This window comes from Thunnus albacares, chromosome 15 (genome assembly GCF_914725855.1).
Source record: "Thunnus albacares chromosome 15, fThuAlb1.1, whole genome shotgun sequence".
Lineage (NCBI taxonomy): Eukaryota > Metazoa > Chordata > Actinopteri > Scombriformes > Scombridae > Thunnus > Thunnus albacares.
The window spans coordinates 11,159,916-11,180,537 of record NC_058120.1 but is presented as its reverse complement, the minus strand read 5'-3'; the positions used below and the strand labels follow the sequence as shown (position 1 = coordinate 11,180,537).

The following is a 20,622-nucleotide window of genomic DNA, read 5'->3' as shown; positions in this document are numbered from 1 at the left end:
ATGTTACTGTTGTAGCTGCTGGAGGTGGAGCTAGTTTGAACTACTCTATATACAGTATACAAACTAGGGGTCAGGCCCCTCCAAAGGGTCAACAGATAAATCTGAGGGGTTGTGAGATGATTGATGGGAGAGAAAAGAAGCAAAAACAATGTTCTGATACACAAATCTGTTTTCAGTTTTTGGACTTTTCTCTAATCTTTGATTTGTGGTGAAATATTGGATCATTTGAACATTTATTGAAATGAAACCATGTGAGAAGTTTAGAGGGAAAAATCACTATTTGGTGGAGCTGTTAACAACTCATAGATATCTGAAATGTGACCCCAACTACACACTGCTTTTTGTAAGACCTCAAGAGCCAAAAATGTTGGAAACGACTGGTTTCATCTTTAACAATGTGTTGTATTTTAAAAGCTTGTTTTATTATCCATTGTGTCAAATCTTCATCTGAAAAGTAACTAAAGCTTTCAAATAAATGTAGTGGAGTAGAAAGTACAATGTTTCCCTCTGAAAGTAGCATCAAATGGAGTAGAAGTATAAAGTAGCATCAAATGGAAATACTCAAGTAAAGTACAAGTACCTCAAACCTGTACTTAAGTACAGTACTTGAATAAATAATATATATAGAGTTACTTTCCACCACTGATTTCCAAGGGCATCTCTAAAAAGAAGGCGTAAGAGAGTCACTTTCTCAATTTAACCCAAAAGTTGAAAACAATGAAATTCATAATTATTTCTGAACTAAAGTAATCAAAAGACAGATTTTTTAAAAAGAGCTGCTAAATCAATTCAGTTCTGACTCCTTTAAAACTGCATTCAAGACAAACTTTCATCTTCACTACGTCAGTGGCTGGCTCTGATAAAAAAAAAAGAAGTAATTGTTACTTCTTGGGTACAAATTATATAATGTATTTATGTTTATAAGACAAATTATTCCAGCATGCAGGACCTGCTTTGAGAATAAAATATCTTAGCCATTATGTTCATGTATAACAACAGTTCAGCAATAAAAGTTGAAAATTGATTGAAATCTTTGAAATTATGTGGAATTACTAATAATTGTCTTTTCATTCTGTTTCATATTATTATTATTATTATTATTATTGTTGTTGTTGTTGTTGTTGTTGTTATTATTATTATTACTATTGCTATTGTTGTTGTTATGTTATGCCTATTAATAAATTATAGCGTTTGGTTTTATTCAAACAAAACAGATCATGTGACATAAAAGTCATATATTTATTTTCAAGCACTGACTATATATACAGAATTATTATACAGTCAATGAACAGTAGTTGTATTTATGAATAGAATATTTACCTCATGGATGGTTAATTTAATCATTTTTGCCCTTGCTGGGAAGATAAAGTTTTATCTATATTGAACAAACTGTAAAAAGAAAAAAAAAAAGTGGGCCTCCGGGCGTCCAGACGTTCAGCGGACCTGATCACATGGTAGTTTTTGCGCATGCGTGATGTGCTGGGGGGCTGATGGAGAGAAGATGCCCACTGCCATCATCCCTGTGTAGCGCAGGACAGCTGCAAACCGGTCATATTTACCGCAGATATCACAGACTCAGCTGCATGTTAGTAGTGTGATACAAGAAGCTCGATGTCTGTGGCAAATGCGAAACACACTGTCCTGAATCCGGTAAGCGGCTTATTATTATTATTATTATTGTTATTATTATTATCATTATTATTATTATTATTATCTACACCAGTCCTCTGATGCCATCATGCAATGATCAATAGACCCTCATGCAGCTTAAAATACAGCTGAATTGTCAGTATGTGTGTATGTGGCCTGCACACAGTCTAACTAATCAGGTTGTATCAGACGACAAATGTTTATTCTAGCTGGTAAAGAAAGTACGTTTCATTTTGGCTCCTCATGTTCGGCAGCACGTCTTCAGTTGCTGTCACAGTCAGTGTTCAGTGATTTAACGTCAACTCTCCACCTCAGGTGATCCCATACACAGGGCCCATACCTGGAGGCCTGCACCCTGGGGAGATCATCATCATCCAGGGCACAGTGGCCCCAGATGCTGACAGGTAGTTTTTTTTAAACGACGGCAGCCCTTTATAGGGATTTTTCATTAGTTTAGATTAATTTCAGCTCAGCTATGACTTTCCATTTTTGCTTGCTGTCCTCCAGCTGGAGGTCAGAGGTCAGTAGGTTTGGCTACAGAACAGGACCTCAATATCTCCCTCAAAGAAACTTAAGCATTATCAGGACCTTTCGAGAGTTCTCCAGAGCAAATATTTGCCGCTGGGCCCCTGTTGACCCTCCACCTACCACCTGTGTTATTGTATTTGTATCCTGTCACCATAAAGTACATTGAAGACAGCAGGCGACACATGACAGCTTTACTATTTGCCCCAAGACCAACCAGTGCTCCTCTCCTGGAGTAACACTGACTGCTTTTTGTGTGTCAGTTGTTGTAAATTAATTTAACACAACCCTATTTAAGAATATGCACCATGTGAGAACAATATAAACTAAAATCACCAATTTGAAGGTTCATTCTTGACTTTGGAAACAGCAGTTTGACTGAAGCTTTTTCTAGAGCTTTAAAGCTACTTAAGTCATGATTTTATTTGTCAAACTAAAATAATAATGAATGGAAACTAGATTTTGACACAGTGAGGTAATAATGCATAATGTTAGTATTGTATTTCATGGGTTCTCACTCCCTGCAGTTAATCAAATTACCAAAACCCTACAACATGTTGTCACCCTGGATCTTTTGGGGCCAGGGAACAGTTGCCCACTCTGTCCGGTTGTGCTCTTCCTGCAGGTTTCAGATCGACCTGTCGAGCGGCTGCAGCACCAAACCGCGCTCTGACGTCGCCCTCCACTTCAGCCCTCGCTTCAGAGGCTCACCCTGCGTGGTATGTAACTCTCTGCTGGAGGAGAGCTGGGGCAAAGAGGAGACGCTGCATCAGCTGCCCTACAAACGCGGGGCACCCTTCGAGACCATCATCTTGGTACATGAAGATATCTTTAAGGTGAAAGAAGGATGAAGTCATCTGCACCTGCAAACTGAAGTAATGGCATAATAGGATACTAAAATACTTATCTTCACCCACAGGTGGCAGTAAATGGTACCCACCTGCTGGAATACAAGCACAGAATCCCGCTAAACAGGGTCGACACGTTTTCTATTTCTGGGAAAGTCAGGGTGCATGCTATTGGCTATATCCCAAACTCAGTAAGTACATTCACATCCCTTGTTTCCTTTATTTGTTTCTCACATGCTGGTTAGATCTAAATCTGTGTTCCTTTTATAGATGTATCTCTTTAATAATTTCTAAATTTGACTTTTCTCCCTTATAGGCAATATATTCAGAATCAGGTGACCTGGTGAGTTTTTCCCCTTTGCATCATCTACATAAAATCTCTTTGCATAATTGTGCCCAGTGTCTTGTGATGCCACTAAGCCTGGATCACACTTCCTGAATTATTCCTTTGTCTGTGCGGTGCTGACGGTACATTTTCAGCATTCTGGACTTAAAAGATCATTCTGGTTTATTACAACTTGAGTCTCATTTTTGTGATAACATTGTACTCACTGAAGTAATTGCTGAGATTTAGGAACAGAAAACAACATCTGACTGCTCATGTTTCTTGTACCGTATGACTTCTTTTTAAACGATGATGCTGTTTCCAGAATGTGGCAAAGCTTGTAATAAACTGGAACTACTTTTATTTAAATATTCCCTTTGTCTCTGTTATTGATAGTGTACACATAATATAGTACTCTAACCTCACTGCATGCAAACTATTTTTTCCTTGCTGTAAGGGGGCTTACTCTTTCCCTGCTGCACCAGAAACAATGCATTTTACACTTGTGTGAACATCTGCAACTGGTTTGGAATAAACAGAAAAAGTTTATAGTATGTTGGGCTGTGCCTGCCCTGCACTGAGCGCCGAACATCAGAGCAATGACATCAGAGGTGTTGCTAAAAATCACTTTAAATGTACATTTTAAGAGGATGTTACAGTTATATTCTCTGACATTTCAGAGCCTCCCTTACAAAGGCAGTATACTCAAAGGACTGAACCATGGACAGCACATCACAATCAAAGGACAGGTCAGCACGTATCCTCACAGGTAAAGTGAGAACTGATGAAATTTGCCTTGACATAAAAACAATCTGATGTGCATGTCTTGCAAAATCAGGCAAGAAATTTTTTTTTTTTAAAAAAGAAAAAGATTTACCTTTTTATCCGTCTCTTCCAGTTTTACAGTCAACCTCCGCAACAGCAGGACGGAAAACATTGCTCTCCATCTGAACCCCCGCATGAAGTCGGGCTTGTTCATCAGGAACTCGTACCTGAGTGAATCCTGGGGTCAGGAGGAGCGGGAGCTGCCCTTCTTCCCCTTCTCTTCAGGGGATTACTTTGAGGTAAAAAAACCCCCAAAAAAACATACAACTAATTCTGTTGTTTTCTGCTGTCAACTATATTGGATGTTGATCTCTTTATGTGTGTAATATAAAGTTGTCTGATTGCTAAGTGGTTGTTTTTTTTGTCAGATTCTTATCCTCTGTCAGCCCCATCAGTTCAAGCTGGCAGTGAACGGCTCACACTTGTTTGAGTTCAGACATCGGGTGCAGGACCTGAGCAGCATCGACCAGCTGGAGATCATGGGAGACCTGGAGCTCACCGACGTCAAACTGTGGTGACTCGGGGCTCCAGACTTGCACAGAAGCCAGCGTTACACAGTTGTGTTCTGGTAATTGATGCTATATTAGCTTAGCCACAATGACCCAGATGATGAATGCTGAATACAGCTTTTAGTCTTACAGCAACCGCAGGTCACTGATGTTAAGCTAGTCTAGCATTTTTGGTGATAGAGGACCAGGGATACTGTAGGTCCTGCCATGGACTGAAAAGGTCCATGTTTCCAGCTCTGGCTAGAGGACTGATGCATGAGAGTTAGCTGTGTTGGAGCGTCAGGCTGTGAGCCACCATGACTGTTTACAGCTACAAGTTAGGATTGCCTTGGTTCATTTCTTATACTGTCTCTTGTGCATCTCTGCTGTGATACACCCTGTTTAGTGCACTGTACAATTAAAATGGAGAATATGTCTAAATGTCAATAAGCATTTTAGCTCTGGCTTTGCTTAAATGCCAAGATTGTCAGCAAATATTAAATAAAGAATGAAACGGAAGGTTTCCATTTTTTTAGCGAGGCCAAACTCAGACTAATTTACTGTACAGTTAATTTAAAAACACTTCTAAATATTTCTCATGAATAATTAGTAGTGGTTATCATTGATTTATTTAGAAAATTTTAAGATTCTTAAAGTGCTGTTTTCATCTACAAATTTTATAAATAAAATTGTAATTTCATTGGATGTGCCTCTTTAGGACATGCCCACATTATTATTATTATTTTAATCAATCTTTTATCAAGGTCGTAATCCTCAGGAACATCTCCATGATAACATCTCATGCATCTGACGGTTAAATCAATTCAATATGTAATGGTGCAACTGAGATCAAGCACAGTGCAGTACAGGGTTAAGAAGAAACTATTTCAATTATCTACTGTAATAAATGACATTTTGCAACCTTTATGCAAGCTATAGAACATAGAAACCATGACCGTCTCCTGTCTTGCTGCTCTCCTGCTCAGTGCTGCAATGATCCATCCTGCTCCCAAATGAAAAGAAAATTCCAGGTTGAAAAAAAAAAAAAAAAAAAACCTTTTCTTTTTCAATGTCATTGTTTTTTGAATTGTTTGTTGTAATTGTTGTAAAATATGTATGAAAAATCTTCCCTGTGTATCATAAATTATTTAATAACAAATAAATGTGTTCCCATTATCGCTTTTGTATCCATTGTTTGAGTGTGGATGGTTTGTATTTAACTTAGAAACCAGGTGACTGTATTTGTGTCTGATCATTTTATGTTTCGTTCAGATACTGTATGAAATTAAAGCTGCCATAACTTTTCTTTAGTGGTTTAATGTAATGAAAAAACTGCACCATTAACAGCAGTTCTCCTGCTCAACCACAAGGTGCCAGAAGAGGATTAAATACTGGTTGACCACCTTATACTAAAAAGACACCCTCAACAAACCACAGCCTGCCAGTACAGGGAAATGTGTTCTTTGTGGCTTAAGAAAGCTTAATTCCCTCTTTAAAGGCACATAAAAATAACTGGAAACAGGCCTCTTGTTTCAGTCTGTACATCTCCTCAAAGGTTAGTGCTTGAGGTCTCAGCAGGAGGGCAATGAATGGGAGACTAAATTGCCTAAAACAAGCCTCAACTTTGACAATATTCATCAGAAACGCTTGTTTTAAATCTGTCTCGTTTAGATCCAATGACCACAGGCGTCAGTCACAAGATAAACCTTTAAGGATATGTCATCACCACATGACTCTCATATTAGCACACATTATGTCGTCTAAACCTCAATATTATTGCAATGATATCTGATAAAAAGTAGGCGTTTTTATTAATATCCACAGGAAATATAATCATTTGTAAGATTTGTAATAACCATGGCACAAGACAACAGTCTCTTATTTTTTAACATAGAAAAAGCAGGATGATATGCAACATGACATCAACCATTGCACTGCTGAGAATGTCCAAGAAAAAAAGGCAAAAGACACTGTCCAATCAGCAACAGGCAAATAGGCTAAAGTTTGTTTTACAAAAAAAACCTGTCAGACCTGTGATCCACTGACAGAAAAAACAGCTTTTTGACCAAAAATGTCATGTACTGTCAAAACATACACTCTTTTTTTGCTTGAAATATCTGAGACTCACAGACATACGCCACATTGAAAAACTAACTTCCCTGTGTGGTTTCCAGGAGCTAATGGACTTTGCTTCCCTTGAAGTAAAAAAGAAAAAAAGAGAAGTGTATGTCTGAGTTGTCATACACACCACCACATCAGGAACCATCTCTCCCAATTCCAGCGGAGAGGTTTGGCAAGACATTGGCTAAGGACAACTGGTTTCACTTCGGTTCTGTTAAATTCCATTCAGTTTCTAGCAGCTGAATTTAAACCACAGCCTTTTTCAGTTCTCCAGTCCTGCTGAGGAGAGAAAGAAATGCTTTAACTCAGCATGAGAGCTAGCTGGTCCAAATGTGCCTCAGGAGGGTTTCAGGAATTGAATGCATGTTTTCAGAAGGGAGGAGGTGGTACATCCTATTGTCAGACGGAGCTGAGCTTTACCAGTCCTCTGACAGAGTCCTCGTGTAACGAGTCCTGGCTGGCTGGGTTGTAGAAGCCAGCCTGCATGGTATGGCTGTGGCCTAGGGGGCTGCCGCAGGGAAGCATACCCGGCGGCGAGGGCACTTCCTCTGGGGTAAGAAAGTGGTGGTGGGCCACCGGGTCCTGGAGGGGGTGGCTGTGGTTGTGTGTGTGGCTGTGTCCATGGATTGGCAGCATGTCGGTGGTCTCGTGGCAGCTGAGGCTGGGCGTGGAGGTTGGAGGGGTGGGCTGACCGAGGGGGAGCGAAGTGCACGGGCCGCCCAGGGCGAGGGAGGTGCGGCCGGGTAGAGAGCCTCCGTTTTCCGGGGAGGTCGTCAGGATGACTGGTTCGCTGCTCTGCTGCTGGAGGAGAGGTGTGGCGGCGGCCTGCAAAACGAATTTGGTGCTCTGAATGCACTGGTCTTGGTCACACTGAGAGAAAGCAGCAGAAAGCAGAGAGGAACAGGAGAACGATATGGGAGGGGATGAGATAGATCAGGTGTCAGAGTGAAGGACAGAAATAGAAACAAATAAGAGGAGAGGAAGCGTGGAGAATTAGATAGAGGAGTAGAGAAGGATCAAGGAAAATAGAATATATGAAAAGACAACAGAGGAGGGGATAGGTGATTGGATAAGGGAGAGAAAAAGATGTAGATGTTAGTACCCCTGTTAGAATGCAGAGCCACACTAAGAACCTGCACCAGCTAGTGCATCCACCCCAGAGCTGAAGTCAATAGGCAAAGTAGAAAACACAGGGTTATTAAGTCACTGCCTCATGGCTTATTGATCTCTATTGCATTGCTTTAGAATGGAAATCACATGTCTAAAACCGGAGCAGGGCAACTGGGTTAGGACGCGACCCGTTATCAATACCATACATTAACTACAGGGAGGTTAGTTTTAACCCTTTATCACCACAGAGCGACTGTGTATTAGAGACCAGTTACAGATGAAAGAGCTCTAGTCGTGCAGAGGTGACAGTAATTTAAAAGCCTCCCTCCATCCCACACCACTCCCAAAGTCTGACTGACAAGAAAATTACAGCGCAAAGATTTGTCCCGGATATCTCACCTTCCTGTCTCAATCTCACTGACCTAAAAAGAGCAGATTACAGATGTGATTTTAACAGAAGTTGAGCTGCCTTTGACAGTAAAAGAGATGTATTACCAATCCTCTTATCAGCTGTACGTATCAACTGCTCTCCACTTATCACCTTTACGGGTTTGGCTTCTGTCCAGGTTGTTGAAAAGACTAATTTGATGTAGGTTTATTGGACTAACACTCACCGCCACGTTAGCACCGAGCTACTTTACTGACACTGTGTTGGATATTTAAAAAAAAAAATAGTGAAGGGAAAGAGAGATACAGCTCTGTCCTTCCATTTCTTCTTTCTGGCCCACTCATGTTTTATAAACAGTCATAGCCAGACTGACTCAGCACTGTCCATCCCCCCATAGCAGACAGATACACACACACACACACACACACAACTACAAGGAACAATATGTACATGGACTGTTGATAGACTAACCTTGGATAGCAGGTAGCAAGTGCAGCAGCATAAGGCCTTGTTTTGGTTGGCTTTCACACGTGGCGGTGATGACACAACAAGGATAGGAGATTTTCTTATCTCTCCTAAAAACTGTAATCTTACATTTACATTTTATACTTGGCTCATACCTCAATTTCGTGACTGAGCTGTGTGCAGTAGTCAACATGACATAAGACAGCGGGTCACCAAACACAACCCATATAAATGTGTGGAGGGACAGAAATACTACATTCTCCTGTAAAGCTGCAACAATCTGCAACTATTTTGATAATTGATTAATCGTTAAGTCAATTTTTAAGCAAAATTCTCTGATTCCAGCTTGTTCAATGTGAAGATTTGCTGCTTTTCATTGTTTTTTTTAAAATCATTGTAAATGTGATATTTTTGGTTTCTGGACTGTTAATAAAACAAGACATTTGAAGCCATCACCTAGGATATAGTGAACATGTGATGGACAATTTTCAATATTTTCTGACATTGTATAGACAAAATAATAATCAATTAATTGAAAAAAACAATCAGCAGATTTATGAAAATAATTGGCGATTGTTAATTAATTAGTTAATTGACAGAAAGATAATTGCCAACTATTTGATGATTAATCATTTAAGTCATTTTCCAGGCAAAAATGTCAAATATGATCTTGTTCCAGCCTCTCAATTATAAGTATTTGATCCTTTTTTTGTATTATGTGAATATCTTAAGGTCTAGGAGTGTCAATTGGACAAAACAGTTTTCACTATTTTCTAACATTTTACAGACCAAATAGTATTTTGATAATAAAAATAATCATTAGTTAAAGCCCTTCTCTCCAGTCACTTTGAGTAATTCAAATCAGTTTGTGTAAGATTGTCCTTCACAGCTTACAGAACAATTATAGATGTGTTTAATTCAATAATTGCAAGGTCATGTAGATCATAAACACAATCTTGTACAAATAAAGTGAAATATTTCCCAAAGCTGCCACCATTTATGTTGCATTTTTAAACAACCCTTGAGATGAGATGATTAAATCCAGCCACAAGATGGGAGATTACAGCCATCTGTGTTATTCCTGACAACATACCACTGTCTGCTGTCACCGAGTGGTAATAAGTCTTATATGTATCTTATATATAAGTTTGTACAAGGTTGTTAAAACATCAGAACTTTAGATTCAGTGATCCAAGAATTTAAACTGGCCTGAGCAACACAAACAAGAAACTACCACCTTTAGTTCATTATATCATCATTAATAAAAAATAAATTAAAAAGCTCTAAATATTGATTGTCCCCATCTGTAAGAGGGGCAGAAAAAAGCATGTTGGGGATTCTGGGTGAGAGTAACACCATCAGTCATGACTGAAGTAAGTTGACTTAGTGGTGAAACTGTAAACCAGGCTGTGGGTTGTCAGTCCCTCATCACTCACTGTGCAATTATCAACAAGGAAGTGGTGGTTGATGAAGTTGTGCTGCGTGCGTCTGTGTATTGTATAAAAATAGCTGACAGCTCACAAAAGGAAAATAACAAAAACAGAGGAAGGAAGAAAGAAGACGTAAAATAGAAATATGTACAAGGCCATATGCAAATCGTTTACCATGAGGTTAAAGGACAAATTATAACAGAAGATATTTTCTCATATCCAGCCATGTTTATAGTGTTTGTTTTATTTATAATGGCATTTAATGGAATTTTGTTTGCAGTGCACCTAGATATCTACTGATCATCATTATTACTAATGATTAATCTGTCAATTATTCTATTCAATTAATTGATTAATTGTTTAGTCTAAAAATGTTTTGTCCAACCAACAGTCCACATATAATTGTTAAGAAACAAGATCAAAGCTGGAAACCAGAGAATATTTGACATTTTTGCTTTATAAATGACTATTAGCATACAAATTATGACTATTAGAATGGTTGCCTATTTTCTAAAGATCGATCATTTGAAATTGATAAATAATTCCAGTATAATCTGAAAAATCAGGACAAAAACAAACAAACAAATAAATACTTATAGAGGCAAGTGAGCAAATCCATTTTTTGTAATTTGGTTGAACCGACCCTTTAACTGAAGGATATGATGACTGCTCTGGATCACATTGTGTCTTCTTTCTCCCCTGAATCAAACCCCGAGTGCAGGTTTTTATAGTATTGAGGTATAATGTGACACCATATTACACACTGTTACCATGGCAACCACTTACAAGGCTTCTACATACCTTCGTCGTTTTAAGCTTTAAGCTTTGTGCCTCACAAAGAACCGGGCCCTTCATTGATTATTAATTCAAATGCGACCTCCACAAATTTACCAACACAGTTCTTAAAACAGTTTTTATGTGCGGCAGGCATCAGTCATTCCTTACATTTTTATCTTTGTGTGAGTACTTATCAGTTTCTTGTTGAAAAAAAAAAAAAAAAGGAAATGACCACTGTGAAAAAAAGACTATTTCTCCTGTCATCTGTAGGTTTAAAAATGTTGCCATGCACAATTTATTGTATGTAACACGTTTGATTCACTGTCTATTGATGAGGACTCTCCTTGTCTTTAGTTGACGGCAGGCAAATTCCAAGATATAAATGGCTGACCTACTGTACGGTATTTTCCACACAATCAGTGTAACCTTATATTGAAATGATAAAATAAGGAGAATAATAAAATCTAATTAAAATGACCAAAACATATGAAGTAAGTGTGATACACTTTCTTCCATTTTGTAAGTCAAACACTCTGTTGTCACTTTGTCTCCATCTCTCTCTCACACATGCGCACACACACACACACACTGACATGATGTACAATCTCACACTTTTTCCAAAATAACACCCACCCACACACCTCTGTAGTAAACAGACAAAAAGGATTGGAGACTTTTACTCATCGTGGCTTGAAAAAAGTAACAAAATCAAACCAGAGACCTCTCTAAAAAATGAACAATGACACAACATTCATAATGTGGGACTGAAAGGAGTGGTCAAGTGTGCGATGGCCTTTTAAGGCAAACAAATATTTTTACATTAATGAAGTGAGTTGTGTCGTTAGGAATTTGACAAATGGGGTGATGACGGGAATATTCAAAAATAGTCCCTCAGTCTTAATGTGTTTTATGTGTTGTCAGTGTGGCATGTTGTAGAATTTAACAAATGGATATAAACACACAGCTGACTGTGTATCAGTGTGCAGATAAATGTAGAGCAGCCAATACGACGATGTTAGCTGCTAATCATGACAGCTACAGAAAACAGATGGCGTTTATTTCTGTGTGTGCTAATGTAAGAGAATGTTCCGCTGGCCCTCAGCCCGTTACAAGTAGTCCACACATTAAGGAGGACCTGAAGACAGACGACATTCATGTTTGACATCTCTATGAGAACTTGAAGGATGAGGTCGAGTTTGGATGAGAATAACACGATGACTGTGGCCACTGGCAGGGAGGGCACCAGTGAAAGACATTTAGTGGCTGTGTGTGAATAGGTCTTAAATCTAGCATGTAATGTGTGAGGTAAACAGCTAAACTGAACAACAGAAGACTTGTTCCTGCGATTCAGGCACCAGAGCAAAACTGGACAATACAATGTCCTCTTCACAGCATCAGTTATTGTCTCTAAGACTGTAGGAGACAGTTTAACACTACAGAAAATATCTGTTTACTAACTCTGGTGTACTTTCGGTTTGTGAGACTTACTTTTCATCCTTTATTTTCTCTTTCTGGCATTTCTTTTCTTCAAGACGTGGATTGTCAGTATAATAAGAAAAAGCAACACACACAGAACCATTAATCTTAGACATCCTGATTGATGAGCAAACCCTTGAAGACTTGAGAATGACTGAAATCAGGGCTGGAGAAATCATATGGCTCAGTCTGCAATGCCACCTCAGCATAGACACACACACACACACACACACACACACACAAAGGACCTTTCCGTGCTACAGTTGACCTAATTTACAGACAACATGAAGTGACACATGCAAAATTGAAAACATCACTGACTCGCTCTTTGTAATCCAGAGCATTTCATCTGTTTCAATCTTTTGGAATGAAAAAGACTAACTGGATTTGCTTTCCCATGTCTGGATTCTGCGGTATGTTGTGTCAGAGAAAAGGGTAAAGGATTAAGTGAAGCTGCTGTTAGGAATAGTTTGACCTCATCTGGCCTTTACTCCCCTTGCCTAGGCCATGTTATTTTGGCCAGTACATACACCAATAGGTAATGTTTATCATTACAATCACGAACAATTAGACACAAAATAAAAAAAATACTCAGTTTGTGAGAGTTTTGGTTTCTGGCAAATGAGGAAAAGACAACAGCTGGAGATACAGACTGCTGTGAAAGACGCTTTGTGTCATTATATGCTGACAAGGTCTGGCCCAGTGAATCCCACGTTATGGCCTGGGTGAGACTGGGACAAAAAAAATACTGCAGCCAAGGCACTAAGGACAAGTAAATTTATATGTAGAAGACTCAAACTGTTTCTTTAAAAAGACGGTTGTCAGTTAACACTAGTATGTTTTTGCCAATAGAGGAGAGTCTAAGATAAAAGCAGCCACTCCCTTTAATCAGCGACTATTCTATTCCTCCTAAACGCCCCCCCCCAAATGCTCTGCCTGCTCCTGGTCTCTTCAAACAAAGTGAACAACACTATAAACATCTGGACTACTCTTGACGACTCAGCCTGTCTTTTTACTTGTTATAAACCTAAAAGTTGTATGTTTGAGAAAAGACAGAGAGTCGGGTCAGTGTCTTACCATGTGGCTCTGCTGAGACTGGGTGGCGCCATACATAGTGATGCCATTGGTTGGTGGTGCCAGCTGCGGTGTGTCTGATTGGATAAAGCCCCGTCTGTCAATGAGACTACTCAAACAAAGAAACAAAGGAAAGAGAAAAGCATTGTTGGTAGCCATTCATTCACAAATATTACATAGCATTAGTGTAGTGCAAGTGACCTTGTGTGTCAGTGATACCACACTGTTAAAGAGAGACAAGTGGATGTGAACATTTGAATCTATACACTCATTCTTTAACTCACACACATTCACATGCACATAAAATCACAACTTGGTAATAAATCACTGATGTCCTGCAGTGGAGTGAATCATTATTTCTCTTCTATCACTATTGTTGCAGAGCTCTGACAACAACCTGCTAAACTCTTCACATGCATATGCACGTGTGTGTGTGTGTGTGTGTGTGGTCATGGGCCACATGAATGTGATAATGGCTGTTCATCAGCTAGATAAAGGTTAATCGGACACAGAAGAGTCTCTAACACCTCAGCTGGCTGTGTGTGTGTGCGTGCGTGTGTTAAACAGTGCCAGCAGGGTAATCATTTAACAGAAAGTGTGTTGACTGTGGGTTCCAGTGGGACTGAGCTGGATTTAGGTGGAAAAGCTCCGCTAGAATCACAGAGACAAACACTAGGAATCCACTGCAGCCGCTTGTGTTGCTGGTAATGAATACCGGAATGTCTGCAAATGCGGTTAGGAGGAAACGAGCACAAAAACATGTAGGCTGATGCATTAGAAAATGTGAGTCAAGCTCTCAGCAGGGAATGAAATGCAAGAGGCTTTTTGTCTGTGTGTGTTTGGATGTGTGAGAGACAGCATTGCCTGCATAGTCCAAGGCTGAAGTGAAACATTCCTCTCTCGCTGGTAGACCCAGCTGTGCAATGCCTGTGGCCGGCCACAAATACACAAAAACAAACATGCCCAGATGGCAGCCACCTGTGCACCGAGGACTCTCCTTTGCCACCTACCAGAGTCACTGTTGGTGAGTTTTGTGATGGTCAGAGCAGGGTGCGACCAAGAATGTTGCTAAAATCTTCCATCACTGTTCTTCTTTTACTTTAAGTGTGTGTGCATCTGTGGATATGTTTAGTAACTTGAAAATACACTGTATGCATGTGCTAAACTAGAGACTGTGTGTGTCTCTAACTTTCTGTTTGTACTTGATGGTTAAACGAGTGAAAAGCAAAAGTTAAAGGCTACGACTTCCAAAGGCTGAGAAACGTCCATGAAGTCTTGACAGCATCAGCATGAGTGTTCTATTTTTAAAGCGGGTACAGTGGTCAGTAAACAGAGGACAACACATTTCTAACCAAAAAGACACCATGATGGAAGAAAAGAAAGGCCAGTTTTAAGTCAGAGGAATCAAAGTTTCACAAATGAATAATGAGAATTGTTGGGAAAAACTGTGAAGTGAAAGAAGCTGGGAGGGAATGTGCAACGTTTACTGGTATTTACAGTCACATGGAAATGAGAACGTAGCTGTGACAGTTGGCCTGTATTTTTGTTAAATCACATGAACAGCAAAAGTGTGAAATCTAATAGTATCTAGCCAACTTTGATCTTGGATTTGGTTAAAATGGGCTTGAAATCCTTTCCGCTCTTGCAGTATCTCAGTAGCTATGTATAGAGAAAAGGCTGCAGGCATTTCAAAGCAGCTCCTCACATCAAAAAGACTCTTGACTAACAGTTCTATTTTAACCCTTGGACAAAATGGAAAATTACAATGAGGGAAGAAAAAAAAAACAACAAAAAAAAACAGGTGCTGTGACCTATTACAGTGAAGGTAAAAAATGACTGAATGTGCTTTCTCAGAGCAGCGAATTATCGGGCTTATACGTCATTATCGGGGCATCTGGGAATGCGTAAATCACCTCATGAATACACTCATGCTCACTGACAGACATCATACCTCGGTGGCAGCGGTCCACACAGCGCTGCACAGCAGTTGGTGAATATATTGCCATGGCTGTAGGGGTTATAATTGTCCTTCCCTCTTTTAGAAGACCACGAACCTTTTATCTGGAGAAGACCATACAACATCATCAGTCACAGCTTCAGTAGGAAAATAAGTATCTCAAGTTTCACTATGAGACAAATCAAGATTCTGGTGACACAGAGATTGTGTTTGTGTATTGTGTCTAGTCTAGAGCTAAAAATGTTCCTAGCCCATACAGGAAGCCAACTTGCGACCATGGTGTTAATAGCACCACTCTCTAACCAACTGAGCTTACCGGCGTCACTGACACCCTGCTCTCGTCACTTTCAGTCATGTAAAAGGAGTTCAGAGCAAGAGCTGTGAGCACATGAGTGGGCAGTCCTTCCTTTTAGTATCTCTATCAATATAATTGCTAAAACCCACATTAAAAAGGTGTTGAAAAGTTGCAAACTAAAAAATAACATAAAAACAAGAAATTGCAAAAAGTAAATACTTGAATTAAAAGCCTTGTGACTATTTGTAAACCCCACAAAATAGCTGAAAGATCTGTCAAATGATTTTTATATGAATGTGCCAGAAGATAATGTATACTTTCAAATCATTTAGCTATTTTAAATCAATCAACTGCAAAAATATTTCACGTTTATATGACACAATACCTGTTGAAAAAATCACGCAATTATGAGAATGAGAATTAAATATACATTTCAAATGATTAAGTATGAACAATACAAAAATATAGTTGGTGTGTAGCAGATAAGAAAACCTTACTAAACTTAGTCAGGTCACTTGTCATGTATGTGTCAGTCTGTCTGGCATATCGATGTCTATCTGACATTCATACTCACATCTTCGTTGGTGGTCTGGTTGGAGCTGATCAGGTAAGTATGGAAGCCTGAGAGGCCCACTATAGACCAGACAGAGAAGAAACACACCACCACTTCCAGCACGGTGACACAATGAAGTCAAGGAATAAGTGACTCCCACAGTTTCTATTTCATCTATCCCTTCATTCAGTGAAACAGACAGCAATGTGAAAGCTCATGCAGAAACAGAAAACACACACATCACAGACCCACAAAGAGCCAGCTTGGACACAAAATGGTATGAGCTGTAACAGCTAGCATATTGACCTATAGCCTGGGGACTTCTGTCCTCTTGCCAATAGTTCCTCGTTACCAGTTCATTTGGCTGGGACTGCAGAACACTGCTCACTTTCTCTGCTCTACATAAAGCACTGAGATCACAAATAATAAGATGAATGCTTCTGCCTTCATAAAAATGAACTACAGTAACCCCTAACTAAACCCATGGATACTGTCTTTAGAAGAATATGTAACTCCTCAGATAAGCCATAAAGCACAATAAAGCCACTACAAACTCATTGTTTAGCAACACAGAAGTCCCTGTGGGCATTTTAAAAAATAAAGAAATGACTAGTCAGCATAATATTACATGATCTGTACAAACACCATACATCAGTGTGGAGAAATAAACTGAATATCCTCACTCTTCCCCTTTCTCTCTCTTCATCTACTTCTTCTCTTCCCAGTGTCTCCCTTCTTCGCAAGGACAAAACATGTCACCATTCACTAAGGACAAAGGACTGCTACGATACTATCGACTGCAGTTCCCCTTTATTAAAGTCCTGTAGGACAGAGGCCGTTATCAGCTATGCTTGGCACATATTTCTCTGCCAGAAAAACATTTATTGCACTCAGCCAGAGAGAGAGAGAGAGAGAGAGAGAGAGAGAGAGAGAGAGAGAGAGAGAGAGAGAGAGAGAGAGAGAGAGAGAGAGAGAGAGAGAGGAGAGAGAGAGAGAGAGAGAGAGAGAGAGAGAGAGAGAGAGAGAGAGAGAGAGAGAGAGAGAGAGAGAGAGAGAGAGAGAGAGAGAGAGGCAGGCAGTGTCATAGTCCTGTGCTCTCCACTTTACTTGTGACTCAGATATACTGTTGGGTATCATTTAGATTAGATCAATACTGATTACGCACCTGCTTATTGATTCCTGCTGTTATTGGATTGTGATTTTGATTCTTGTTGTATTATGTAAGTGACAGACCCCAAATATGCAGAGAGCACAAAACACCTTTATTTTCAGTAGTTTTAGGCTGCCATAAATAGTCAAAAAATGTTTTGGGATTCTTTTTGTTAAAAGGTCAAACACATTTCAGAACCAATAGGTCTGTTGGGGGAAAAGACATTAAATTTAAATTATGATGTGAGGTGACTGCTTCCTACCTTTACTGGCTGGATTTACAGCTAAAATCTGAGTTCAAATGGCGTGCAACCAAAACTTTACTGCGATGACAAATTATAACAGTTTGCCTGGTGTGGATTTACCGCAGGCCACATGATTTTCAATGATGTTGTGTTGAGACAATAAGCTGACTTAAAGAGTATTTGTAACAGCTGTGGCTTAAGACATCTCGCACATGCACGCACTCCTATCCAATCTCATTCACACAACATCTCTGAAGAGGGAGGGGGGGGAGTGTCAGAGCCAGATGAAATCAAAGAAAGAGTGAATCAATCGACAGAGACGGAGAGAGGATCTGCCTTTGCGTGCTACGTTAGCCCGATGGAACAGGACTAATCAGATGTGCACTAGTCATGCAAGTACTGTAACTCTGCAGAAAATGGCAAGTGCAATGAATGGAAATGGTTTGCAAAGGCATGTCATGCGAACGAATTCTGGCCTACAGAATGACCTATGTGCACCATCACTGGGCAAGTTAGTCTGTGTGAAGTTGAGAGTGAAACGTTGCAATCAAGGCCAAGCAGGGTGACAGAAAAACTATTGACACAGAATTATGTAAAGAAAAAACACGGACAGTAAGCAGCAAAAATCAGACAATCACACTTAAAATAGACAGTCTACAGTAAATACCAAATGTCAGATTTAGGTGAAAGGATATCTGGCAGGACTATCTTTAAGTGCGTTGAGAAACCCATTTTGATGGGAGCCTGTGGAAAAAGAAAGGCAGGGTTTCCACTAGAGCAACTGTGCAGTTGTGTTCACCATGGCATACATACTATCTCACAAAATAGTGCATAACAGCATTAAAAAAAAACTTTGAGTGTACAAGCTTGTATCAAACATTGGGTACTACACACTCTGGAGCCATTACCTGCTGCAGACACTTTCTTACTTAAAGTTTAAGTGTCAAAACAAGACAAAGTGAGCTAAGCAGAGGGTGCCCACTTAAATTGACATTCCAATTTAACTTCTATCTGTGATGAGTAGGAGGACGGAGCCAGGGGAAAGACCAAAAAATAAATGTTGGCCAGCTTTGCGATTGTAGGAGACATCTCTGTGGCTCCAATCAGCCAGATTGATCACATTTGTTTTAATTACAGCTGTGCAAAATCAGATGGATTCAGAGTGCAGAGTTTTGAAAATGAATGTTCAACAGAATAATTGAAATGTGCTATGAGATAAAAAGGTGAGATTTAAGAACTTGAAGTTAGCACTGTAATCACCTTTTGATTTGAAGCACTGGAAATGTCAAGCAGGTTTTACCACAATCAGTAACTAATGTTCTTTAATTTGTTCTGCTCCTCGCTGAGAGAACAAACTTTAAATCAAAGAATTCAAATTGATGTGATGTCTTTTTACCACATCTGACAGCGTTCAGACTCAATAAAAGCAACGCTGCATAGTTTAAATCAAAAACAGGACAGGAAAGGTTCAAAACAGATAAGTATTAATTATCACTACAGTCTTACAGCAGGTAATCTGAGCCCATGTTTCTTTCCCGGTGCAACATTGATACACTGACTGTCATTTATGCACACAAATAGACACACACATGCACTGCTGGGGTGCCCAACAATCCACTGCCTGCTCCCAGCTGGAAAGATGGTAACAAGCCAGAACGCTGCAGTTTTCACAACGCCCACTTACAACCTGCTGGCTCGAAACACACCAAGAACACAGCCAGGAGGAGTGTGTGTCTATTTATGTGTGTGTGTGTGTGTGTGTGTCATGCATGAGAGCACATGTCCTTTTCCCCCCGCCTCCCCTCAGCTACTTACTTAAAATGATGTGTGTGATGACAAAGGCGAAGATGAAGATGGTGAGGAAGGAGAGCGAGAGGATGAACATGTAGAAGAAACGGTAGTTCCTCCTTCCCACGCAGTTCCCCACCCATGGACAGTGGTGGTCAAAACGCTCTGCATGGACAGGGAGAGACAGACGGAGGGAGAGTAAGATAATTTTAGATACAAGGACGCACAGTTACGAGTCTTTCCTTTCATCTCACTACACTGCTCCCACAGCAGGTCATGTACATGTGCTCTAGTGGAAATCCCATCAGAAAGATTATGTAGTAGAGCTGCAATGATTAGTTGATTAATCAACTAGTTGTCCTTTTTTAAGCTAAAATGCAAAACATTTGATGGTTCCAGGTTCTTAAATGTGAGAATTAGCTGATTTTCCTGGTCTCAAATTATAGTTAACTGAATCTTTTTGGGTATGTCCAAAAAAACAAAATTTGAAGACATCACCTTGTGCTCTAGGACATTGTGATAGACATTTTTCACTGTTTTCTTATGTTTTATAGACCAAACGATTAATTGAAAAAATGATCTGCAGCTTAATTTGTTATAAAAATAGTCATTAGTTGCAGCCCTAGTATGTAGTACTTAAAAGACATCCAGGTTTTCTTGATGTCCAATTAAGGAAATCAGGTTTCTCATTTATATCAAATAACCAGGTTACTTCAGTGCATGTAAACACACAGTGCAAGTCCAGATCTGTGGGAAATTAGGGGAGAAGTGAATTGTCCCTCTGGGTCTTGGCATAATATACACATTTTTCACATAGTGCAAACTGGCTATTTATAACAACTAGCTAATAAAAGTTACTGGCTGGCCAACATGACTGTGTATGGCTGAAAAGCTCTCAGTGTCACTGTGGGACTGTGTGAGGTTGCAAGGGTCAAACAAATACTGGGTCAACAGATGAAGTGCCTCCAGTGAGAACACAATTTGAGAATGTTTGAGGAATTGTAAATGAAGACAAACAGGAGGTGTTGAAGTAAAAAAATAAGTGCTGTCCAGACTGCCGTGGGCTATCCACAGAGATCATGCAGCTGAGAACGACTGGGGTTTTCCAATATTTTAACACTGACAAGAGCCTG

General features: G+C 39.7%; 2 protein-coding genes across 10 annotated transcripts in view; one reads left to right on the top strand and one right to left on the bottom strand.

The window, feature by feature from the left end:
- The first annotated feature begins 1,461 nt into the window (after positions 1-1,461).
- LOC122997799 (galectin-8-like) lies at positions 1,462-6,863 on the top strand. Its single transcript, XM_044374038.1, has 8 exons — positions 1,462-1,650; positions 1,966-2,054; positions 2,801-3,011; positions 3,095-3,214; positions 3,340-3,366; positions 4,029-4,117; positions 4,247-4,412; positions 4,542-6,863. Exons 1-8 carry the CDS (start codon positions 1,612-1,614, stop codon positions 4,689-4,691), a joined length of 891 nt encoding a protein of 296 aa, XP_044229973.1. The 5' UTR covers positions 1,462-1,611; the 3' UTR covers positions 4,692-6,863.
- Positions 6,449-20,622, bottom strand: part of LOC122997797 (palmitoyltransferase ZDHHC14-like) — a 48,376-nt gene continuing 34,202 nt past the window's right edge. For 7 of the 9 annotated variants that reach the window (XM_044374029.1, XM_044374032.1, XM_044374031.1 and 4 more), the window contains exons 5-10: positions 19,517-19,654; positions 18,397-18,445; positions 16,329-16,431; positions 15,454-15,563; positions 13,506-13,611; positions 6,449-7,652 (exon numbers count right to left, since the gene is read on the bottom strand). In XM_044374029.1, the coding sequence (XP_044229964.1) occupies positions 7,182-7,652; positions 13,506-13,611; positions 15,454-15,563; positions 16,329-16,431; positions 18,397-18,445; positions 19,517-19,654 (977 nt within the window). In that variant the 3' untranslated portion in view covers positions 6,449-7,181. Of the gene's footprint in view, positions 7,653-8,291; positions 8,315-13,505; positions 13,612-15,453; positions 15,564-16,328; positions 16,432-18,396; positions 18,446-19,516; positions 19,655-20,622 lie in introns of all 9 variants that reach the window. The other 2 variants (XM_044374037.1, XM_044374030.1) reach the window with 2 other exon arrangements.